Source organism: Haliaeetus albicilla, chromosome 4, assembly GCF_947461875.1.
Source record: "Haliaeetus albicilla chromosome 4, bHalAlb1.1, whole genome shotgun sequence".
NCBI lineage: Eukaryota > Metazoa > Chordata > Aves > Accipitriformes > Accipitridae > Haliaeetus > Haliaeetus albicilla.
Genome location: NC_091486.1, coordinates 40,856,717 through 40,883,134, shown reverse-complemented (window position 1 = coordinate 40,883,134; position 26,418 = coordinate 40,856,717). Strand labels below are relative to the sequence as shown.

Here is a 26,418-nt window from a genome sequence, read left to right as displayed (position 1 = left end):
GCTGGGAAAATCACTGGGGGGTTTCCAGGCAAAACACACCATGTTACGGAAGGAACAGGCTGGGCTGCAGAATGCTTATTTCAAGTTAACTCAAACAGAGAAATAATGAGCAGCAAGTTTATATTCTCAGTAAATTAAGAGAGAAATGCAGCTTTATATGCATGGAAATAAATTATTATTTACTCGCTTTTGTGCTCATGCCCTCAAAGATGAAGACATTTGTATGGAATTATTAATATTTATAGCATATTACAATAAATACCCATAAGAGCTTTGCCTGAATACAAGCTATTTTACCGAGGCAAAATCTGTTGAAGGTCAAAGGGATCTTTTACTTGTGTGTGGAGGGCAGGATCAGACTTTTTACTTTGGAATCTGTATCAACTGTGATAATTTAAAACTTTAATTAAAGACTCAGTGACAGATTATCTACAAAACGTCTTCCTGCTGCCCAGTATTTCATCACGAATGTCTCCAGAAGCCCACGCTAACGTGAGTAAGCACACTTGCCAGGAAGTATTTCATTGTGGACATGTTAGCTTTTATCTGTCTTGTTGGGTAACAAATTCTTTTGTTGAGGATTGGTGGCAACAAAAATTAAATTAAAAGCAAAACCAGACCCCAAAACAGAAATTTATAATGTTTATTCTGTTCATCCCTCAAGAAAATGAAAGTGCCAAGGCAAAGTCTATTTTAGCAATTGCATTAATGTATGTGAAAATGGGTGAAGGCGCCTTTGAAATGCTCTGAAAAGAATTTCACACTTTAGAGAGGAGAAGAAGTTAACAATTCTATTGTGGCATTTATTGGAATTTTTAAATTAATTTCCCTGACACAGCTGTGCCATAAAATCCCCCATGATGATGATTTTTTGCTAATGTTGAGATTATTTTTGGATACAATGCTGAAGGAGCACTTTGTAAAATCAGGAAAACACGGGTCGCCGGGAACGCTGCGCTGCCCTTTCCTTGCCTCCACTCACCTCCAGCTTTTCCCCGAGTAGCTGCAAGGCTGGTAATTTGAAATTGCATCTGGTTTTTCTTCCACAGGGCAGCAAACAGGGGACGGATGCACAAATGGTGTGAAGCTGAGCCCCCTTAGAGCAGTGGGCAAAGATCGGTGTGTCACTAATGCAGCATGGCACTGGAGGAAGGACCTCCGAGGCCACCTGGGGGCTCCCCGCCGGAGCACATCTGCTCACCCTCCCCAGAAAGGGCATGCTGGGAGTGGGTGATTTTGGCCTAGAACAAACAGCACTGGGCAAGGCAAAAATGCAATGAATTTCCTTTGTGCACAGCAGTAGGTGAGAGTTGTTTGGAGTTGGCAAAGAAGAGGAATCCATTTAATCTGGATCACAGATTAAACCAGATTAAGAGACGTAGGTGACGATGCAGTGGATATCCCCCCTGGTCCCTGCATCCTCGCCAGACTACATCCAAAGGGTTGAAGGAAACGTAAAGAGCGACCTTGCAGCAATGCATAAGGAAGGGCTTTAAAAACCACACGTCCCACCAGTAACGAGGCTCAACCTGCAGCAGTGGATGGACTTATGGGGAGGGACAAGCAGAGGTTTGGAAATGAAAAGTTGATGGTCAGGTGAGAAGAGCCAGAGGAGGCAAGAGTAACACCAGACAGGCATGTCTACAGTCCTACGCACAGGAGGATGGGACCTCGTGGGGGATTTTTGCTCAGAAAGGCTTCGGTGTAAGCAGAGTGGATGGATGTTCTCGTTGAACTGCAGGAGAACCTGGGAAGTAGGAAGGATAGCACAGATGGTAGCAGCCATGAGCTTGATTTTAACAGTGATAGGCAAGTTTTAGATCCCGCGGAGGAGAGAGTTAACAACAGCTGACACACTTTTGTCTGGAGAAGTCACAATGACTAGAAATAACAACTCAGGGCCATAATTCTGCAGTCTGTCGCTACCAGGAAACGTGAAATCCAGCGACCTTTCATCTCCACGACAGAAATGCTGCAAAGCACCTGGAGCCATCACCCTTAAAATCCACTCTGACAAATTGGACGATGGGACACGAAGGAGAAAACATCCTCACCCTCCCTCACCCCCAAATTTTAGCCTCCCAGTGAACTCTGCCTGCTCCACATATAATGTGGTATCCCTTGCCGAGCAGAGCCAGCTTTGCACAAGCTACAGCATTTAGCGGAACACGAGATAACAATTCTATTTCTTTGGACAATAAGAAATAAATCTCTAACACCACTTGTTCAGACTGCTCTTAAATGATGGTAGAGGGAGGGAAATTGATATTGGCTTTTTATGAATCTTCAGGTCAGGTATGTTAGAATCAACAGATTTTTGCATTAACTTCACTGCTTCACAGCACTTTTGCCCTTGGCAAGACATAATTAAGAAAGGCATGAAAATCCATCTGAATGTATCTAGAGGAAATTATTCTCCTGTTAATGGCAGCAACAGCTAAACAACCAGGCAAGCCATGCTGCTAGCAGAGTGCAGCAAATGATGCAGGGCTGGGTTTTAACCTCAAATGAGGATTTTCCTTACCAAAATTTTAAGGAGTAGCTTTTGAAATGAGGATTTACACTACGTGTTGTTCTGGGGATTAACTCCCCGCACCCCCCCCCCCCCCCCCCGCCAACAGCTGTACCCCTTGAGCTCTTCTGTTTGCCAGTCTAAAATGATGACCACAGGGACTGAGACTAAGCTAAAATCTTTTCATCACACTGAAACATGGCACTGTAACTGTCTTCACCACTTTGGTAGAAAGCAAAAGCTTCTGGATGGAAGGAAAAAAACCAAATAAATTAAAAAAAAAGGGGGGGGCGTTCAGTCATTTAAGTGGGTCTGTCAGCTTGTGTTATCTTCATGCATTTGTAAAACTGAGCTTTAATTGACTGGCTGCAGTGGAGAGCCAAAAGATAAAATCATGGTCTCAGGATGAACAGACAGCTTAAAGTGTTGCAATCCTCATTCATCAGGATGTGTCTGAGGGATTCAGAGGGGGAAGAGACACAGCAATGTCTGTTACCCTTTCACATGAAGCTCCCAAAATGTAAGAGGGAGGCAAAGGGTGCCTTCCACACTCGGAGCCACGTCCAAGAGCAGTAACAAAATTTGCTCATCAGATTCCCTGTGATAATCTTGGCACCTACTAATTTCTATCGCTGTGTGAATTATATAATTTCATTTGTCAAGGATAAAGCCAAAACTACAAGCATTGGCCAACTATTAGCCAGTCATCTCCAGCTGCAGCAGGAGGAGCAGAAAGCTCTGATAGCTGGGGGGGTCTCGTATCTCATCCCTACAGCCAGGCTGGGATGGAAGGAGGGGTTCAGCTCCCCTCCACAGTACCCTCCATGTAGATATGCTCCTCAATCCCAAGGAACAGCCACACCACTACACCGTCTCTCCCCTTCATCCACCACTGGCTCAGAGCTGTGCTGCATGCCCCAGTCTCCCTGGCCCCAGAGACCAGGATCCCCAAGGCATGCAGGCTGCTCTTAAGAGGATGGTGAGAAACAGTTCCCTGCCTAAAACAGGTTTCAGAGAACTTTATATCTGTATCTCCAACAGATGAGTGAAGAGAGGAGTGGAGAAATTTGGCAAAACCATGGAGGAAGCCTCCTGGCTTCTAGCTGAGGGTTCTACACTGTGCCCTGGAGCCCCTTCAGTGAGTGGTTGATTTTCCTTCTGTCCTCCTGTCCTCACTCCCATCAGTCAGAGCTGCTTCCTTCCCTTTCCTCCTGGCTGTCTGGGCACTCCGACTGTTTTTGGAAGAAAGATGCTGCCCAGTCCCAGTCACTAGGGATGTTGGGGACTGCAACACAGAAAGCCACCCACCCCCAAAGTGGCGGAGTGTGGTTATTGGGGGAAATGGTCATCGTGGTGAAGGGCTGGTAGGGAAATCCAGCAGCTCCTGGACCTGTGTGAAGCCACCTTTGAGTCTGCAGTCCTGGGAAGACTGAGCGATGCTCACAGTTTGGATTCACGTGACGCGAACCAGATGGGAAGGAATCAGCAAGTGCTGCCACTGTAAATGGGGGGATTCCGCATGCTATCCTATACGCTATGGGAACATAGAGACCAAACACACATGAGCGGCGTTTGTTCAGGTGTAAATGAGTCTGAGCTACAGTGCCTGTCACGGCGATGGCCAGTGTTACCCCTCCCAGTCATCAACCCAAGACATCAATTTTGTTGAGTGTGATGGGAAACCTCACACCCAAGCGCAGTGGACCATATGCAAAGGTGGTGGCTAGGGGTGGTTAACATACCTTTTCTCTGAAGTTCATCATCAACAACAACAACAAAACAATGGAATTTCCCATGAACATTTTCTGCTTTTCAACAGAAACATAAAACTCTAAACAAAAACCTTTCAAAACATTTTTGAGTAAAAATCATGGTTTAATATACACCTCAGGATTTAAATTTTGCCAATTCCTTTAGTAAAAATATTTTGCATTTCCAACTTTTTGCTTTTTCTCTGTCTTAAAGAGCAGAAAATGTATTGAAAATGTTATTTCTTTGTAAACATTTTCATTTAGATCCAAAAGCAATCCATTACTCTTATCCAGCAGTGGTGATGTATGAAAGAGGAAATATATATGGATTGTGAATTCTAAACACAAGACGATGAGTCTAAGTAGCCATTTCTTATATGTTAAGAAAGTCATGAAGAGGTTTATGTGAAGCTAGATCACCTTTTAATCTGTTTTCATATCTATGTTAGGAGAAAGGTGCTTTTCCAGAGACATATGTGCATATGGGCTGCCGTACAAGACCAGGAAGACCTTGGAAACAGATTTATTTTCCAGAGAGAGAGTTTCAGTCATCCCCAAACCCTTCTTGAAATATTGCTGAATCAGACTGTAATTCATTAAATCGTTTCAGCAGGACAATGAGGGCCAACGCTACACAGACTCCAGCATACAACTAATGACATTACAGGCTTGGTAGGTGTCTTACTGGCCCCAATGGAAGTTTTGCCATTGATTTCGGTGAGTTTTCCCCAGGTCTTAGGTAATAACCATTGGTTTCTTAATTTAGGGACAAAGACTGTCTCTTGTTGTACATACTTGATTTCATGTTAAACTAATTATGAGAAAAAAGCAAAGACATGAAACGATTATCACTGATACCAGGACTCAACCCTATAAAGCCTTACTCAAGTCAGCAATTCCATCAGCTTCGATGAGAAGACACAGGCCAGGATTGGCAGCCTTAATTTTCACAGTTGCCACCTCATAACTGAAGCCCATGCACAAGGAGAAGTAACTGTGCCGGACTGTGCCAATGGAAGCAAATCTCCTGACGATGCATCAGTAACAATATTTTAATAAAATGTTTCCTTTATATCTCTTTGTTAAAGCCAAAACAGTACTTTCTTACCATTTTTGCAGACAGGACAACACTGTTCTGGTTCATAGACTGGGTTGACACACTCAGGAACTGCGCAGTCTGCTACAACACAGTGAACTTCATTGCTGGGCTCGCAGCGACACCATTCGCATGGCGAGGGCTAGGAACAAATCTAAAATTAGCCCATTTCATCCCGCAGCTCACAAGTTTGCAACATTTCTATCTTGCCATAAGATAAACACATCAGCGTTCAATACCTCTTGACTGCATTCATTCATCATGGGTAATACAAATTAACCTGTAGGACAAAATAGCAACATCTGAAACAGGCAACCAGAACATTAGAAAAACCAACAAGCATGATACTTGTTTTCTCAGAAAGGGTGTGGGGTTTTTTAGCTTTCATGAGACTTTAGGTCCCTTCATCAAAAAGACCAACCTGAAGCCACTAGGTCATACCTCTGCTCTACCCATCTGTTGTTATCTTACACATTTGGCTGGAAGCAGAGCAGGGTTTTTGGAAGATCACGAGTGGTGGTTCATCCCAGGAAGAAAGGACAGGGTGATTTTCCAGGTCATACTCATATCTCATGTAGAGCACCACTTCCAGCAAACCCCAAGCTGTCAGACAGGTGCTGCTGGGGTTGCCTGTCCATCCACCAGCCTCTCGATGTGCTTTCATTCCTGCTTTTCAGACCAGAGGAGAATAGTGTTGTTCTTGGAGAGGCAAAACCATTTTATCCTGTTTGTGCAGCACCTGCATCAGGGGTCTGTAAGCACTCCCATAACATAACCATTAGATCTGGTCCTGGCCCCACTCCTGCCTGTTTCAACAAGGTTTGTGAGCAACTGCCTCACACAGAATATGTAAATAATTCAGAGCTTGAACAATTTTGCTGAAGTCAGGGAGTTCTGGATTAAAGCACCCAGCTAAATGGTTTCGTTTTGGCTCCATCAATTCAAACAGCAATCTCTATCTACCTCCAAATAGAGAGTTGTCACTCTCTCACCCTTTGAAAAGCTGTGGAAATCTGTTGAAAAATAGAAAGGTCAGTGTTTTAAGGTTCCCAGTGTCCTTATGTGTGCGCAAGTGTGATGAAAGGATGACAACAGAGCTAAGAAAGAATAAGAGGAGAATTTAAAAGGAAAAATAACTTCCTTTCAGTACCTCTAGGTTCAATACTTAAGTGCCAATTCCTCAGCAATGGTAGATCCATCACTAACACTTCAATGAGTAAATGTGGGTATCGGAAAAAAAATCTGCTTTCTGTTGCACTGGTGGGAATCTGCAGCAATGGGAATTCCTCCATATTAAAAAAGAAAGTGAGATGCAAAGGAAAGGAGGATTCACCCCCATGTGTTTCAGACTCCAGTGATGCGTCACTCATTTCTACAAGACACATACAACCTGTGAGCCCTGGTTCTGGCAGGTAAAAAGCTTTTCAGTTCACCTCTAAGAAGCTCCATATGTCTTGAGTCAAATAATTTATTCCCAGGAAATTCATTTCTACCTTAAAATGCACTAATTAAAGCTTCCCTTGCTTTGTCTCAGCATCTGCAGTCTATAATTCCCATCACCTCTCATTTGCTCACGGCTTTGGCAATTTAGATAAAATCAGCACTCCTTGAGTAAGGGAAGAAGTCTGTGGAGGTGGAATTCCTCTCTCTAATTATCTTTCCTCATTCAATCCTGCTTTGATTTCTGTCTGAAGCACCAGGAATCTAAATTCATTTGGCTGACATTTCTTATTCAAGGCTATTTAATAAGAAGAAACAATACAGAAGAAAATAGACAGACCTATTTGCTGAGGGATCAATAAGAAAATTGCTGCTTTGTTTTTACTCATTTTAATCACTAATTATATGGAGCAGTAGAACTAGATCTTGTGATTTGTGGAGGCTTTCACTGATGTATCCTTCAGGACTTGTCCCCATCTTCACTACTACAGTGGCTGCAATGCCAAGAAACATGTGATGCATTTCCAGGACTGCAGCCCAATCAACAGCTTAAAGATGATCAGCACAAGTAGAAGATGCCCCTGAACAACTTTGCAACTGAGTAAATGAGACACGACACACACATCTTTTGCTTGTGCAGCCTGAAAATGACACTGTAATAAACCATGATGTTGCTTGACACTGAAAGCAGCTTTTCAGGAGGGAAGAACTGCACACAAAGAAGGAAAGCACACCTCGGTGGTACAAGGAACAAGCAGCCAGCAAATAAAAAGGCTGCTTTGACATGAGTGACAAGACTTTTCTTGGCTACCTCCTCTTCCCCATCTTATTAAGTTCAAGGTACTTGGTCTTGCCTCTAGGATCTGCTTCTATCTGACTCTTTTGGTCAATTGCCAGTGCCCCTTACTGTGGCTCTTACCCAGATGCTCACCTCCATCAGTGACTCCAGCATTCCTGTCCACTTATTTTATGAATGTTTAGGTACTTTCTCCCATGGGATATGCTTTTGGATCTGATATGCAAACCCCTGCCCTTTCAGAAAGGACTTTGCCCAAGGACTCTGATTGAGCGTCTTTTTGCTGTTGTCTATATGCTCTGCATCCCTGCTATTAATTTCCCTGGAGCTACCCTTTTTGTGAAATAACTATGGGACACCGGCCAAAAAAGTCCTCTATTTATTTACATAGGCATTATGTAGACCAGGCAGCAAAATGACAAACTGGGAACCAGTGAAGAACAGGGAACCAGTGAAAGATGTCCCAAAGTTTTCTTCCCTTATTCTTCCATCTACCTCATCTGCTCTTATTTTTCTCCAGATCACAGTAGTTACTCTTTTGTGGTCAGTGACGTTCCCACCCACATGCTGCTGCTTCACTTGCTGTCTGTCCCAGTGCAAGTACTGCTTATGATTAGGAGCATTTCACAGGATCCACTAGGCAGCTCTGTCAATCTTTGCAAGTCCCAGAATCTGGATTTAAAGATTTATCCCCCCTACAAGAGGGGTGGTTTACACTTTTGTAGTCACTGAAGTTCAAACACCAGCAAACACCAGTGCCTCAAAAGAAACTCTTATCCCTACTGAAAAACAAGGTTGAAAAAATACAGAGGGTTTCTGAAGTATGAAGGAGCGGGGACACAAATCAGAGGCTATGCCATTCCCACATGGACAGTGCCAACACTTTATTGGTGTCCCTTAAACTGATATTCTAGAAAAAGTGTTAAGACTAAAGGATCATAAAAGGCTTGGGCCAGAAGATGATTTATTCACTCCACTTGTCCAAGGCAGAATAATCTCTTAGAAGACTCTATAGGGAAGGATTTGTTAGAAAGGATTTCAAGAGATGTTGGTGCAGAAACATTCTTCTCACCACTGTCCAAAAGGAAAGGATGTTCACAGTGCCCAGCCATAACATGGATACAAGTCCACACAATTGCATGGTCCCTTACTGTTCAAGGTATGTTTTAAGAAACAGACCTATCATTAAAACCAGCAGAGCAAACTGGGTCCTTTTGTAGAAGGTATCAGTACAGCATTTTGAGTTGGGAAAACTGGTGCAAAGCATCTGAAATTCTTTTTACCTGATTTTCACTTACAATGGGGCTGAGAGCACTAACCCTCAGAACTAGTGAGGAAATACATTCTTTGATGTTGTTGTCAGTGTAGGGGCCAAGTCAAGCCAAGTTGGTGGGAAGCAGACGTGGCCAACACCTAACCACCCTTCAAGAGCTTTTGAGAGCAGATGAAGTGGGACACAGAGCACAAAGGACTTTCTCAGTCTCAGCACTGACCCTGGTACACCTCTCCTTCAGCCAGTCACTTCAAAGAGACCAAGGAAGCACAAGGATGTGGACCCTGAACCCCCCTATTTATAATCACACCTAAGATCACGGTCCACCTTCTATTTCTCTTCTGTTCTATTGATCTCAAGGAGGACTATCACCCCAGATTTGGCTAGGAGAGCAGGCTAATCCCCTACTTCTACCAGGGGATGGCTCCATCCCACACAGCGGGGCAGCCAGAAGAAGGAGCTAGCACTCATTCAGCTGTGTGGCTGGAAAACCTTAGCCTCAGGTGCTGTCAAATGGGAAACATCTGCAATCAGCAGAGTTTGTTAACAAAGAAAGAAGGAAGGAGAATTAAAACAGAGAATAGAGAATACACATGGCTAATAAAGATTTTATGTGCATGAGCATATAATGATAAACTTGATAGATGATATAAACAAACAAAGAAGGCAGCAAAGGAAACAGAATGAAAAACAAGATACACCCTGAGTAGGGGAAATGAGGAAGTCAAACAAGGTGTGGATACTGTATCTCCTAATCTTCACTCTCGTTCCCATACACACCGACTCCCCACCATTTTCATCTTCTTCTTGGAAGCAAATGCCAGCACATGTAGGAATTATGATGGCTAACATCATCCAGCTACTCCTTACAGTGATAAGGGGCTCCCTCTCTTACGGGGTTGGGCACCACGCCAGTCCTTCTTTAGTCAGCTACTAGGTTTCATAAAATCACAGAAATTCCATACCTCTGACAGGTCTACACTTGAGGGCCCCAGCAGGCCCTCAAGTCATCCAGAAGAACTGGTGGACAGACAAAGAGATCGCATGATCAAACAATTCTTCAGGAAAATAGCCTAAAATACTAGTTCTTCCCAAACTTAAGGGAGAGGTGGGGAAAAGAAAATGGAAAATTGAATTCAAAACTCACATGTCTAAATTTACTCTTTTATGCCTTCCTACAGCTGAAGAGATCTGAATAAAACATTTTTTTAGACCAAGGCAGCTGGTACAATCACACAAATAAACAATACACAAAACTTCAAGTTTTAGGCATGATCTCACAAGAAGCTTCTGCAATACCTAAGCTTTACTGTATCTGAGCCATCTCATCTAGCCATAGAAAATCTCTTGTCTCAAATACTTACTGAACCTCACCTGTATTTCACCCTTAGCTCATGCCTTGTCCACAACTACAGCATCCTAAGCCACCTCTCTGCTTCGCCAAACAAGTGAAAGACTTTTCTATAACATGGAGATTGCCCTGCAAAAGCTTATTACTGAGTAGTAAGTATTCTCCTTGAGTGAATGGAGGAAGCATATATATATGAAACATATATTGCAGCCCTCCTCTTCCCTGCCTCCAATAAGGATTTCTCTGTCTACGCATCTGTTTGTCAATCACTCTTAGCTGCTTCTACACAAACATCTCTAGGGAGGTGGAAAGGGAGTGATTTACCCAAGACAAACGAAAAACTCTGAAGATGACATCTGATTGATACTTTTTCTTTACCTGTTTGTTCTGTCAATCAGAAGCAATTTTCCTCAGGTTTTTGCTCTGCTGACACATTCACCACGCTAACTCTGGTTTCCAAGTGCACTCATTTCAGTCCTATATGTGGGGTGTTACCCAGCTCAGAAGAGATCTCGGACTGAGTTTTAAGGCTGCAGACTCCTGTGATCAGCTGTGATTAATCCAGTTGGCTTCACTCAGACTCGGAGTCTGAGGCTCATACCCCTCCAGCAGCTGGGAAAACGGTGCCTGAGACCAAAGTGTTATTTGGTGCCTAAGTATTTCAAGAGCCAGTGGATCTTGCATCATTAAAACAGACTATACACAGACCTGTTACTCCTTGAGACTTCCCACTCTATGAATTTAGATGCCAGCTCCTGATTTCCTCCAGGCATATCTAGTACAGCCACTTCCTGACACTTTGGACCTCTCCTCACCTTTTCCAGAAAAGACTTTGAATTGCGTGGTACTTTCTTCGTATCTGAGTTTTCAGCCTCGTGGAAGAAAGTTTACATCTTTGCTGAGGCTAGTGTACAGCCCGCTCGCAGCTACTTCAAATTCTTGCCATTGCCCTCTAGTCATCTGTTCTGAGATCGAGTTATCAGGATTTATTGGACTGCTCTCTTCCCCCTCCTTTCTACACTCTCCAGCTAAGCTTGAAGAGGGTATTTGTACAAGAATGTCCCATAATCCCATACTCGAAGACTTCATCTCATTGACAAGGTGCCATGAAGTGGTCACGTAAGGACTATGTCCTTGTGCTGTCTGACTATTGCACAACAGCCCTTCATCAATTATACACAGCTACTAGCAAACAACTACAGAGCAATACAAACTTTACAACTATTATATCACAAATACTTGACATTTCTTTTGAGGAAGGAAATAGGAAAGCTTCATGTAAGTGTTTACAACCATCTAATCATGTTACAATAGACACATACTGATCATCATGCAGAGGCTGTTCAAGTTGGTAGAAGACAATCTAAGATTTCAACTGAATTGAATAGACTTGCAAACCTTAATCAGGCATGTTAGCTCCCACCTCCTTCAAACAGCAAAAGGGAAATGGTGTGTAAGTATATGCCTTTTCTAGATTATACTGCAAAGGGAAAAAACGCTTTTCATGGTAGTTTTACTGAATACAGAGTTGCAATGATTTCTCCCCCTTTGAGAACATGTTAGAAAAAGAAATGCAAACCCCTTAAAAAAAAACGAGATGCCATCATCTCCATTTCTACTGATGTCAAGGCAGTTTTGAATGCAATGGATCTAACCTGGTACTTCTGCACACATTTGTCAGTACCTTGCCTTAGATTCGGATCTGCTAGCTGTATCCACATGCACCTCCTGCCTACGTGTCCCCGGGAAGGACTGGATGTGTCCCATCCCCTGCGAGTGCTGGACTCCAAGAGAAGTAAAGCTGAAAACCATCGCTGCTGGCAATCTCTCCATCTTTTAGTTTTCAAGGGAATGTGTGCCAGCGCTCATACGGATAATCACATTCAGCCTCTCCCCTCAGACAGGCTCAACTGATAGCATCCTCCTCTATGCAGATAAAACAGCAGGAAAAGCAGAGCGATGTAAAGTGAAGTCTGTCAAATTGGGCACTTACCTCTTAAGAGTAGCTATAACTTTTAATGACACTAAGGACAATGGCAATTCTGATGGAAATGATTTTTGTAGCTACAGTTTCAGGTGGTGAATTTATTGGCAGGAAGCAAGGAAGGGGAGAAAGTTAAAAAGGACCTGATGAATAAAATCGGAGGCAAAAATGGTTTCCGCATTACAGCTGAGGTGGGAAGTCATAAACCAGGCGAGATGAATAAAAAAGAAACTGGGATAGCATTCATTGAAGATACTCCTGGAGTCAAAATTAGAATCATTTTCATTGTTATTGAAATTGCCTGTGATCTCAGGCAGATTAGCAGGAGATTGCAGGGAAGTCCAGAGAAAGCTTTCAACTGAGAAATTTTGCAGGTGCCAAACTGCAGAGAATGGGCTAGCTAGGGAGTCCCACCTGAAGGCCAGACTGAAATCAGCCTGTTCCTCTTCTGCGATGCTCACTTTGCCTTTACTAATCAGCAACACATAAATAACTGTCTAAATTGTGTTAAAGATTTGGTAAATGGCTCTTCTGTGTGTGTGTGTGTGTGTGTGTACATGCGCACACACCACTACAAGAATGTGCATTGGGCAAAAATTTCACTCATTTTTGTCACTCACTTAAAAAAATAAAAATCATCCATCCAGCTAGTGGACACAGTATCAGTTATGCTACAGAAACGGTAATGACTTGGATTTTCCATAGGTGGAAAGTTGCTCAAATAAACAATCTGGTGAGTGATTATAGATGAGTACAATCACTGAAAACACCATCAGGTTGCAAATGATTTTGCAACAGGAAAAAACTACTAAGTCATTAGATAATTTATTTGCAGTGAAAAACTGGAGCTGTATCCTACTTGCATGGAGTACTAGCAATACAAACGAACTGTGCCATCCAAAAACTGAAAAATGTTTGCACCATACTGCAGATCAGCTAAAACAAGGAGCTGGCTTCCAAGAAGCAGCAGAAGTGGATGCTGAGATCCTGTATTTCTATGGGAGCCCCCAACATGCACACAAGCATTACTAATGTTAAAACTGAAATGAAATGACAAATGTCTCACTCAATGGAAAGGACAAGAGAGACACAAATACATTACTGAAAATATTTTCTATAAATGGTGACTCCATCCTATACTCAAAGCAACCCCATCACAAGGAGGTTGAAGATGACTTGCCTATTTTCTTAGCCTACAGATGCTGCAGCTCTCCAACCAAAGCTCAATTTTAGTTACCCGTAACTGCTGCTTGTCTATTCTATTCACAGCTATAAGAGTCTTTCCAGCAGGCTGGTGACCAGGCTTGGATTCTGGAGATGGAAATGCATAAAGATGCTGTCATCCCCCCAGGTCATGTATACCTCTCCTCCCCTCAGCCCCAGACCATGCCTGTCCATACCTGGAAACAAAATTATTCTTGTCATCCTTTTGTAAAAATTCCTGGGGAGCTACTACAGATCAGTGAGCCAGATGAGAGACAGAAGCACAGAAGATGTGCCTCACCATGGGTATCCTGGGCCCACATCTGATGATTCAGGATTGTGATGGTGTCAGGAGCTTTGTACTCATATATTTGCTATGTGCTGCACAATTTGATGGGTTTAAAAGGCTCCTGGAACCACGTCTGGATCTGGAAAGTGACTCTTCCATTAGCTGATGAGAGAGAGACAACCTTGAGCTGAGCCCTGGCCCTTTTTCCATGGGAGCTGTGTATCTGCAGTCTTGTGGTTGCTTTTCTCTCCGGAGAGCAGCAGTGGAGCTTTCCGTAACAACATGACTTTGCACTTCTTTCATAAGAACGCTGTGTTTTGATATATGTCTCATTTTATTCCTTACAATAGTTGCACCTCACCTACCCTGGGGCTGAGGGGACTGGCGTTCTCTATTACTTTGGTGATAATTTTTATGACTCTATTACAATACTTTTTTAGTTCAGACATGCCCAGTGCACAGGGAACAGGACTCCTTTTGAAAGGTTACAGATACGACAGGTGGGACTGTGACTCAAACGTGTGATGCACAGCCCTGTTGGGACACAGACAAAATGTTTGTGTGTGCTTCACTGTCGTGGTTTAACCCCAGCCAGCAACTAAGCACCACGCAGCCGCTCACTCACTCCCCCCCATCCAGTGGGATGGGGGAGAAAATCAGGAAAAGAAGTAAAACTCCTGGGTTGAGATAAGAACGGTTTAATAGAACAGAAAAGAAGAAACTAATAATGATAATGATAACACTAATAAAATGACAACAGTAGTAATAAAAGGATTGGAATGGACAAATGATGCCCAGGGCAATTGCTCACCACCCGCCGACCGACACCCAGCCAGTCCCCGAGCGGCAAATCCCTGCCCCCCACTTCCCAGTTCCTAAACTAGATGGGACGTCCCATGGTATGGAATACACTGTTGGCCAGTTTGGGTCAGGTGCCCTGGCTGGGCATGAGAAGCTGAAAAATCCTTGACTATAGTCTAAACACTACTGAGCAACAACTGAAAACCTCAGTGTTATCAACATTCTTCACATACTGAACTCAAAACATAGCACTGTACCAGCTACTAGGAAGACAGTTAACTCTTTCCCAGCTGAAACCAGGACATTCACATTTGTTAAGCTCCTTTTAATACCAACAGAGAAAGCAAGCCCAGCTGGCAGCTTCCCGCTCTCCATTCCCTCCCTGTCAGCCCTTGCAATGAAGGAGCTTTGTCTAGGAGAAAGCCTCCTGGGGCAGGGAGAAAGGAACCGAGAACCTGGTCAGAAAGGTGATACCTTTCACATGTGTTTTCCCTATACCTGAATCTGCTGTTTCCCTCTTCATCCACGCCGAAAGATGGGAGGTGGTAGCGAGATCAGCTCTACATACTGATAAAATACTGAATTTGTATTAAGGAGGTAGGCATAACATAACCAGCCATCACTGAGGAAGAGATTGGATGTTGGTCCCATCCCTACTCCTGCAGTTTTCTGTCTGGATCATCAGATGCGCTTTCCACAGCCACAGTACAGGCCAGGCAGATTTACACCAGTGATGGATTTGGCCCCATGACTCTTTTACTCACAAGATACCCATATGATGGCTGTTTGTACTGAATGCAATCTTTGGAGTCGGTCTGCTTTGTCTGAAGACAAGCTCCGTGTCTCTGTGCAGCTCAGGCAGCTGGAAATAATCACCCTGGCAGGTGACTCCTGGCTGGGTCGTGGCAGTCAAGGGAAAGTGTGAGCTCCTCTTCCTGTAGGCTCCATGCTGCAGATTTCAGTGCTGTATCACCCTCAGCCTCAGCATTTCGCACAGTTTTGCACCTCTTGTGCCGTAAGGGAAGACGGTCCCACCCCCTCGGTACTGCAGCAGGAGCTCCTGCATCCCACCAGCACACAACTATGCTCCCTCCTTCCCCCTGAAAGAGCAGCTCCTTCCTGAATACTTTGCTCTTGTTCACCTCTGCCGAGCTCAGGATTCCCTCCAGCATCAGAGCTGGAGACAAGACCTCATTACTGATCTCCATTAACACGCTCCGTTGCTGTACTGCCCTTTTCTCCTCCCAAGGAAAGACGTGTTGGCTGAACCGAAGTCTATGGCTGAGGAGCGTTTAGGAGCTGCCTTGCCTTTCTTCTTAACAGTGCTGAGGGTACAGGAGTTCAAGGGTGCCGAGCACCCACGATTACATCTACTCACACTTCCCCTTCTCGTTCACTGTCTCCAGCCGTGTCCTGCCAAGAAGTGAGCTGTGGTTGCACCAGTGGGTTAACATCACGAGTCTGCCTGGGTTTGCTGTGGTTTTGGTTTCCTTTGCTCCTGGGCTTTGACACCAGTCCTATTTTCTTTGCATGTTGAGAGGTGGGAGAGGGGCAAACACATCATATCAAATACTGACTTGTTCCTGGTTGCTTTTCTCTCTTGTTCTCCATTATCTGTACTTTTTTGATAGCCTAGCCTAACTTTTTACTTTCTGGCAGCTGGCAAGGAGGATTAGGCTTCATGGGAGCTCCCTTGGGCAAATCCTTATCTTGGGTCAGCATCACGCATACTCCACAGAGGAGTATCTAACTGGTACCCAACTTTATACCAGTGTAACATCCCAAAGGGCCACTTGTGATCCATGGAGCTGCAGTGGTTGACAGCAGCGTAGAACCTGCCCCACCTGCCCCAAAGAACAAAGCAGCTTTTTACTAGCTGGCACTATGGAGAAGGCATTTTCCAAATTCTCCCATCTGCCCTTTGTATCCAGCTGCCATTGCTTAAACCCTCAGGAGAGAAGCCAGCAGGGTCCGGGAGGTTTCTGTCACTCAGAGGACATTATCACATTTGGTTATGAGCACAAGCTGGGAAGGATGTGAAATGAAAATGGGGGTGAACAGGTTATCTGCAATGAGAGAATATGCTGGGGTCTGCTAACACAGGGAGGATACTCGGTTAACCCTTAGTCAGAAAGGTTTTCCTGCCTGGGATGACCACAGTTAACAAACTGAGAGATTCCCTGCTTTGAGGAGCCGCTTGAAACCCTAATGCTCCTCCAATCATACTGATTTTATTATAATTCCCAAAGAATTACCTCTGAACTGTACCACAGAACAAAGAGTAAGGAAGCCTAACGCTACAAGTATTTTTATTTTGCAACTAGACCAAGCGTTGTCACTACATGACTTATCTAATTATAGTCTTAAAAACAATAACTAGGATAAGTAGCTAATTGAGCATTATTTTTAATGAACGCAATTCTGCATAAAGCACATTCCAGAAGCAACAAACACACACCTGCACTTCCCCTCGGTTGTCTAAAGGAGTTCTTGCCAACGATCTGTTAACATTTCTATGGATGACATGCTTCTTCACAAGTTGATGACCTAAGAACCTCACACTCACCAGCCCTACAGAAACGTCTTGGGTGACAGAGATGGACACAGCTTGGGAGAGCCAAGGGATGAGCGCTTCTCTCTTTGACCCCACTGAGCATTGCCTGGCACAATAATAAAGCCTCAGACTTGATTCCACCACTCTTGGAAGGAGATGGTAACAGTTGCATGTACTACACATCCCATTTTCTTAACAGCATGGCTCCAGCAGCAATGGAGGGGAGAGGAAGTGCCAGAGCTTCTTCTCCAGCTGTGCAGAGATATCTCCTCTCTTTCAGTAGCTCTCTGGACAGCCCCCAATTCTGGAAGCAAGCAGAGCCGATGGGCTATTTCCTGGAGCGAACATCTGAAAGCCCAGTCACAGCTTTGGCGGTACAACTGTTGGGCACATGTTAATTCCTGTGTCATATTTACTGGAAAAATACCAATCCCTTGGGCTTGCATGTAGAGGCCAAACTCTGCACTGCGCTCCTGCACCAGTGCACTGTGACTAAAACTCAGGGGCTTGTGCTTAATTCCTGCTGATTTTGAATTGTGCTGATGCTCAAGTTTTGGGTCTCATCTATTTCAATGAGGAGCTTTGAGAGAGTATGTATGTAGCGCAGTTGGCACCACTGAGCTTTGAGCTTTTGGGGCCTCCATGTATTACTGTGATCTGGGTAAAACAACAGCATGGATTTTTTTGTAGCCAAATTCTGAATACAGGCCCCTCTTCTTTCACCTATTGTAATAATATACTTGTGCATAATGTAATACATACGTTATAAAATCAGTAGCTAAGTACATAACATAATTTAAAACATAGGTATCACTATAGATCAGTGTGACATGCCTATCTATTTTAGTATGTTTTCTTGGTACAAATTATGACAGAAATACAGTAAGTCAGTAATTTCAGACTCCTTTGCATAGACATTGTCACTGTAATTTTGCCAGGAGGGAGATAATAAATCGTACTTTTCCATCTGACTGATGTTCTGTTTCCCCTGTCTGATTTCAATGGCTGTATGCTATCTTCAGAACTGGCATTGTTCATGGCTCCTTTTATTAAAGCAGAGGCGCGTTATTGAAATTTCTTTTGTATTATGATTTTCTAGCCGTACATGAAATTGCAGAACACACAAGAAGAAAAAACAAGCCCCATTTGTTTGAGTCATAGCAGAAAAAACAAGCCCCATTTGTTTGAGTCATAGCAGAAAAAAACCCTGCTGCACGCATCTTGGAGAGAAAAATGCCAATATTAAAATCGGGGCCCCATGCTGGCTTGGATTAGTAATCAGTTTCGTGGAATTCACGAGTGAAGATCTAAAAACTACTACTGATTTGGATGACTGGTTTAGTATACTACCAAAAGGTTTTAATAACGCTAGTTCTTGCAATGATTAGCCTGCCATGATTTGAGCACTTTCCAAGATTCACCAGGAAACTGAACACTCATGTAATAGTGGAGAAAACTCAGCAAAGAACCTTCCTTTTCTCCCTACTTTGTTTTTCTAGTGGCCTAACGAAGCTCCTCAGATTTAAGGTGTCGTATCTCTATTCTCTCACGCTGATATAAACCACAGCATCCACAGTCCAAACCTGCAGCTGGACAGTTCAATACCCCTGGGCAGGGCTGAGGGACTCTCAGAGCAGCCCCCTGCACCACCCCAGGCACCAGGTGGTTGTACACTTCTCCCCCTCACCTTCCCCTTTCAACCCAGGGCTGCAACAAACTCTTGGTTTTCACCTAAGAGCATCATCCCATCAGTACTGCTCCGGGAACGTCCCAAGGGTTTCATTCATATTTGATAAGGTTGCACTCCCAGGCTGGGTAACTAGTGGTCAGAGCAAGGCTGTAGTTTGCACCACTTAATTTCTATTTCTGGCATGGTTCTGGGGGTGGAGAATCACTTTTTGGTTTCATTGCCGCCTTTTCTCCAGTGGCAGAATGGACACACTACATTTCAGGGACTGAGAGATGCTGGAATAGCAGCTGAATACACTCTTACATGTGCTAATGCCTTTTGATGAGAAGTCTTATTTTGTTAAGTTATATTGAGATAATTGCATTAATAAAACATTTTTAAAGAGCATTAACAAAGGAGAAGGAGGTGTCACTGTTCTGAAGTAAAGGTTTCCATAATGAGCTGAGAATTAGTATATGATAATGCTATGCTTATATAGTCCCTCATTTATTTTGGATTCTGATTATACCCCGAAGATCCCTGTTAGAACTGTGATCTCTACTGTGCAAAGTGCTGCTCAAGAAGACATAAAGTCAGTGAGATACAGAAGCCCTAGCTGAAGGACTACAGATGATTTGTGGACAAAACAAAGCAATGAACTTAAGATATAGTGGCAGGAAACATGGGAAAGAAAAATAAAGAAGAACTCCAGCAGTGAAATCCTGGCTCTTTTCAAGTCAGTAGAGGTTTTGCCCTAGAATGAAGCTACAATTTCCCCTTTCCTGGATTTTTTGTTTCACAGTGCAGAGGCCTGCGAAGGGGCAAGGGTTTTCCTGGCATCCCTCCACACTTATGCTTGATGCAAGGGACAAATATTTGGGCATCATCTAGGGGCTTTCTGAGCGAGGGTGGGTTTGGGAGCAGTGAAGGTGGAAGGGGAGAGGACAAGAAGGTGGAGGAGTCACTGGAAAAGGCAAGCAGATGAAGGCAGCAGTTAAGGATTGGCAGAGCCAATGGCTAGAAGAAATTGCAGCTCTGTGCTTGGCAGAAAGCACGGCAGCCACTGAAGAGCACCCAAAAAATATCCCTGATGTTCAAGTTCACAACTGCAGGTTGAAGCTGCTCTTCTGACCTGAATATTACCAGGAAGGCCAGCTTGTGATGCCAAAACCTCTCGTGTTCCCACCCAAAGAGTAACTAACTCACCCAATGTCCTGCCAGGCAAATGGAGATATTTTAATGTCCGTGGCTAGAAAATTTCTGCCATTGACTTTGAGAAGGATGGCACCGTGCTACCAAAACCCATGTTACCGGGACTCACTCTCCTGTAGGGACAGGGAGCAGTTCCCACCTGTAGGGTCTAAAATGAAGAGAATGTTTCAAGATGTCAGCTTGACAGTCTCTTGTGATCCGATCATTCATTTTCCAGCGACGGTATTTTGCTACAAATTCATATAGGTCCATAGAAAGAAGTTTATGGATATGTCTGTATCAAGTGATGAGAGATCTAGGAAGTTCAGAAGTGATTATGGACTTTTCAATCTGACAACCTAATCCTTTTCAAATGGCTCCTAACTGTGGCTACAAATGTACCTTAAACCATGCCATAAATTGCATTTCTCAAATCTGGGTAGGCATGTGGTCTCCTGTCAGTATGTTATGCAGGAGAGTAAAAACTAATCAGCACTTAGGAAAACTGTTGTCTCACTGACATTTGCACAATTCCTCCATAAGCTGCCAATGAACATCCATCACGCTGGCAGTACACTGTCTCCTTAAGTTTATATAAGCTGCTATCTGGGAACATTAATTTAAAAGACAACGATGTGTACTTACAATAACTGAGACTGCTGAGCTGTTACTTGCTTGTTTTCTCTCTCTGGGAAGAAAGGGGAAGGCTAACAACCTCCCTGAAAGATCTCTGCTAGTAGAGGCAAGCTCAGAGCACTTGGGACTTGGACCTTAACCTCCAGGACTGAAATCAAAACACGGCTGATGTGTGGGAGAAAAAGCAAGCTGCTAAGTGACCCTGAGAGTCCCTGCCAGATCTCTCTGGAGAAAATGGAGAAACTGCCCGAGACTTGCAGCATCCTTCACACCTTCCCTGCAGCCACCGCAGCTGCCTGCCACTCTGTGTTTGCCTCTGAGAGGGACTGGAGGAGCCCCGAGAGACCATATTCGAGGCTGACAAGGACAGAACTGGACAATGATGTTGGGCAAGATATATAGGGATCCCAGTAAGAGCCACCAGACCTCCCCTTTGTCCTGTGCACTGCTCCACAGGAGTCAAAATCCTGAACACCAGGCAGCAATCTACATATTATACATGTTTGAGTCAGATCTTGATTCACATTAGGGAGACTGTGCTGACCTTTTCTACAAGGGTTTCCAGGTGGAACCGCAGCCTCAGCCGAAGTTGGGGATAAGTCCTAGGCAAACCAAAGGGATGAGGCAGGCTCCGTATGGGCAGCTGGAACTCAAAACCCAAAAAGGTCTCCCAGGACCCATAACAGAGCTATGAAGATGTTATGTGGGGTTACTAAACCATCTGTCAGGGAGACAAGGTTTTACAAAAGGATACAAGAAAAGCTACTAATAAGTTTAGATTTACAATTGAACTTCAGTTTGGCATTTTGTCTGTACATGTTAACAATTTAGGGGCACAGGCATAAACATTTGGACAGCTGTCTAAGCTAGATGGCTTGTTGTCATGTTTATATTTTGCTCTTATGACTGTTGTAAGTCAAAAAAAAATCAGAGGAAGAAGATCAGTTCACTAGAAGAAAGCTAAATATGCAAGAAATGGGCCTTTATAACCACTCCTTTACCCTGAGATAGTCACAGTTACTGTCAGTGGTAAGAAAAAAAAAAGGTTAAATCGCATTTGGATTTCTCACCCCAAACCTAAACAGAAATCTAGAAACAAGGCAGGAAGATTCTCCCAAATGGAAACTTCTCTCAGATTTTGATATCCTAGAGAAAAAAATTTCCTAGAGAAAAAAAAAATCCTAATTTGTGAAAGATCAGGCAGTTGAAATTTCTACAAGATAAGTCAGTCCCGGTGCACACACACAGACACACACTTACAAAAAATTTTTAAATGGAGGCTAGTTTCAGCTGTAACTAAGCAGTGACAAGCACTTCTGTGGATGATGATTTGGAACCTACATATTAGCGAAAGTAAATCAAGTGGGTGAAAGGGTTACAAGCCCACCTAAAACAGTACCTCTATTTCCACTGAAAGCAGTCTGTTATTGGGTCAGAACGACTGGAAAAAGCCTCTCCTCTTTGACTTGAGTGTGTGTGGAATGGACTTCAGAAAGCTTGCAGACCTTATAAATTCAACAGGACAAGGGAAGAGCAGAGTTCAGAGCCTGTAAAACCTACGAACTGCTCAGAATTTCATCTGTGGAGATAGCAGGTAAAATCTTTGTTCCGTTGAAGTAAACAGCAAAATGCTTGGATGCTTCAATGAAGTCAAGATTTCACTTCATAGCAGCAGTTTCCTGAATCTTGAAGTTCTGTCCTGAATCTTGAAGTTCTGTGTTTCCTATAGCATTTATAAGGTCATAGTTAACAGGTGCTCCTTTTTCCCCCCCCAAACACCCCTGGAAGTGCACAGTAATCTTCCATTGCCTGAATCTCTTCCACTACTTAGAGGAAAAAAAGAATTTCACTATTTATTCTAGGTAAACACATAGGTTTCAAAAAAATCAGTTTCTGCCCTACTCCATAGGGTATCGAGCTCTCAGCAAAACACAGGCCCAGGTCAAAAGCTCAGCTGTCAACTAAATTAAGTCTGAAGGATCTCAAATGAGTCCTGGACTGAACGTTACCATGTGCGAGCGTGGCGTGCCACCATCTACTTTGTGTTTCTCAGAGGGTACTGGAACTTCGCTTTCCATGCAACACCCAACAGCTTTTGGACACAGCAAACAATGAGCCAGATTGCTCTAACTCTCTCTAATAGCCTTTCTCCCCTAAATTCTCTTTCTCTATCTTTTAATCCGTTATCAGGGTGCAATTATTTCTTTCAGGAAAAGTGATTAGTACTTTTGTACTTCATTCATATGCAAAAGACACTTTAATGAGAAGATCCATCTCATTATTCTCCCACTGAAATCTCTCCAAAAAGAGTCCTTATAACTCTCACACAAGAACCTGACCATAGGTCAGACTTAGAGCTAGGTGGGACACTTCACCACCTGACAACACAGCAGTCAAAATGGGACCACTGAAGCATGACTGTGGGATGAAGTTGGGCTGGGCCTTCCTAGGGCAAGAAGAAACTGTTATTTAAGCAGTTTACAAGATCAGCATCTTCACATTCCTCAGCAAAGCAGCGAACAGTGGATGAGGATGGCCCTCAAGGAGATGTTCCTCATGTATTTGTTTTGCCTTGTGTCTATGCCATTAAACTGTCTTGCCCATACCGAGTGATTGCAGTTACAGATGGACAGAAAAAGATGAACATAAACCATACATGATAGAAGAAAGGAACTAAACACTACCTCCACTGAAAATGAAAATATCTGGGAAAAAGGGAATTGTGATCTTTGTTACTGAGAACTCGTGAAGTACACAGACCTATATGGAAGCATTTTCATTGTCAGAAAAGAAAATAAATTGGCAAGTGTATAATGAGATTGGGCATACAGCCATGAAGAGTTATAGGCTGTCATTAATTATGGAGGTACGAATCTTAAAGCCATGCGACCTGGGAGAACAAACTCGTGTATGTACCTAGTGCCTTTACAGACCTGGTTCTTCATTGTGAAATGTTATTTTCCTTAGCAGAATTGAAAACATGCAGTCAAACTCATTAGAATGAGAGATGCAGGTTGTGTAAAGGGTAATGGTTTTTGAAAATCTGGTTTATTTTTAGGATATATTCCAGAAGGATTTCTTTACAACATTCCTAATAGGAACTCAACCACTATAATTAAACCCCATACTTCTCATTACTTGAGATGGTCACCTGCCTAGGAATTCACCTTCTGCCATTCTAGACAGCCTTATCACAGCTGAAATGAAAATATTAAATATAGCTTGCAATCTACTTGCTTGCATTTTCATACAGTTAGGAGTAACAACTCTCAGTAACATGCCATCAATTTTTGCTATCCAAATTGGAAAAAGAGTTCTTAAAAAGCACTCAGTAGTGGTTTACCACCATTTTTGCAGACACCATTGGTAGTCCAACCTGATTCATGCTATGAGCAAAGAAGGAGGTTGTCTGGCGTAGCAGATTCAGAGGGCTGGCATTTCACACGGGGGCTTTTGACTGACCATTGGCTCTCAGTGATTGTACATAAGAGGGGAGGTGGCAGCTTTTACCTTAGCCAGACCTGCATCACAACTAAAAATGACTTGAGCTTTAGCATCAATTAATAGCCGTAAGCAACTACTGAGTGCCTTTGTGAGTCCCCGACAGAAATACAATTCCTATAGCATACTAATATTAAATACTGAAGAAGGGGCTTCATACCTTAAATTCCTCCAGGATTTTGTAATTTTTCCCGTGATATTCACAAAAGTTTTTCACTTCCTTGCATTCTGGACAGCATCCATTGTGTTCCACTTTTGTACACTTTGGGTGGATTTTAGGGCATTCCGGTTGATCGCAAACAGGTCCATCCTCAGTACAGACACAGGGACAGTTGGAATGTCCCGGGAAAAAACGTTCTCCCAGTTTGTACACAAAGCCACTGTCATCCACGCAGCCCTTTCCTCGGTAGTCATCAAAGATCAGATTGTCATTGCTGGAGGTCTGGTCCCCTTCATCGGCAGGGTAGTCTTCATGATTGATGGCAGCTGGAGTGACCAAAGCAGGGATTACAAACAGAAGTATCCAGGCTTCATGGATATGAAGAGCCATCCCCCTCCTCTGCTTCTCCATGGGATCTCAGTGCCAGATAGAAACAGCTGCTTCCATAGGGAGACCAGTGTTGTGGTCTGAAAACAAATATTTTAAAGTGAGAACAAACTCAGAATTCTAACTAATATTGACTTATAAAGGCCATAGTTTCAACCAGCACCCAAGAAAAAAATCAGTGCTTTCAAACTGCACAGATAACTATTACCATTTCATTTGAATCAAGCCTCTTCTCAATTACTGTTGAAGAGAATAAAGCATATGAAATACAGAAATTAGAAACACATGCCTGTAAGCATATACCGACAAAATACCTTTATAGAAATGGTGGCTCACAGAATCGATCTCATTTTTACTTTCCTCATTTGTGCAGCTGAGTTTTCTGATGCACCAGAAATTAAATTAGCTGCCTGAAATTGCATGGTGATGGGCAGCTCAGAGGGATTTGAACCCAAGTTTAAGCATGGTCTTAACCTCCTGCTGTGGCCACTGTCCCTCCGTGCTATGTGTGGTGCACAGCCCACTTCATTAAACTGTGGTGGGAAACCCAAGTTGGAAAATGAGATAAGCATAATCTGTAGGTAGATCTGTGTCCAATATGAAAGATAGTGCTGGGTTATATCTGGTCTGCGAGAGGTGGAATAGCACAGAATTTTATATACACCATTTCTGAAGAGGAAGAAGGACTGCCTGGGCTACCAACACAGTCCAGCCTGCGGCAGGTACATATAATCCCGACAGAAGCAAAGATGTAATTCACCTTCTCCATTATTCAGCATTTCAGTAATTCCCAGAGAGGAACGCAGAGAGCAGGATGTTAAATGTCTGTGTAATGCATGGAGCCGCTGAAATGTGTTTGCCTGATTAAGCTGGAGCATTTCTAAAACTTTGGGAGCGACGCAGCATGGCCCGACCTTTGGAGAGCTCTGCTGAAGTGGTCGAGGCGAGGACTGACCCAGAGAGGGAGAGGAGCTTCGCACTGCCCCTGGGGAGAGTCAGCTCCGGGCGAAGGCTCCTTCTGTGTGTTTTGGGTGCACTTTTGGCTGCCCGCAGTGCCACATCACTGCCACCAACGCACCGTCCTGCCTGCACACCAGCCAACAGCCGGTGCAACCCCAGCAGCAAAATGGTTTCTGACCTCTCCTAAGAGAACTGGGCAAAGTATTACAGGAAACTTTTAAATGAGATGAAGTATTAGCATTATATGGCTTGAGGAACAATGGAGGCAGTTGCTGGCACAAACCAAAAATGGACTGTTTGGATGTGGGTGTCATTCCTTCTCTTCCTCCGTTCCCATAGCGTGCACACACAGGTACACACACAGTATATACAAACATGCATTAACCTACGCACAGAGGCAAACACGTACTCCCCCTCCGCCCCTCTGGGAGCTATTTTTTGTGTGTCGGGATTTTTGGCGGACTGCAGATGTTCGGCAATTAATTCTCCCTTAATCGAAGTAAAAAAGCAGCAGGAGGAGGAGAAAGCTTTAATCCTAGAGAAGCAGCTACGGGATCCTGTTGACAAAGCAGTTTTTCCAAAGCCACAACAGAGGGAGACACCGGATATTACACAAGCTTTATCAAATTCAAAAGCTATCTTCTTAATCGAACTACTAGCTACATTTCCATCATAAGGACTATGCACCCTGTTACTACTATCAGCGATAGCTATTGTAACATGTTGTTTGGAAATCAAGTGATTCATGCAGATACGGCTGCTTTACGTATCTACAGAGCAAAGAATCTTGCCCACCTAAATGCTACAGGTAGGTTGCAACATTGCAGATTGGTGGGCATTTAAGGGGGAAAAAAAAAAAGCAGA

The 26,418-nt window shown here is 43.6% G+C and overlaps 1 protein-coding gene across 4 annotated transcripts in view; it reads right to left on the bottom strand.

The window, feature by feature from the left end:
* The window catches only part of VWC2L (von Willebrand factor C domain containing 2 like), a 55,059-nt gene that overhangs the window by 27,463 nt on the left and 1,178 nt on the right, over positions 1-26,418 (bottom strand). For 3 of the 4 annotated variants that reach the window (XR_011324422.1, XM_069782046.1, XM_069782047.1), the window contains exons 2-3: positions 24,208-24,674; positions 5,372-5,501 (exon numbers count right to left, since the gene is read on the bottom strand). Coding sequence is in view for 3 of the 4 variants with exons in the window: in XM_069782046.1 (XP_069638147.1) it covers positions 5,372-5,501; positions 24,208-24,618 (541 nt within the window). In the remaining variant the exon portion in view is untranslated. Of the gene's footprint in view, positions 1-5,371; positions 5,502-5,598; positions 5,640-24,207; positions 24,675-26,418 lie in introns of those variants that run through there. The other variant, XM_069782048.1, reaches the window with a different exon arrangement.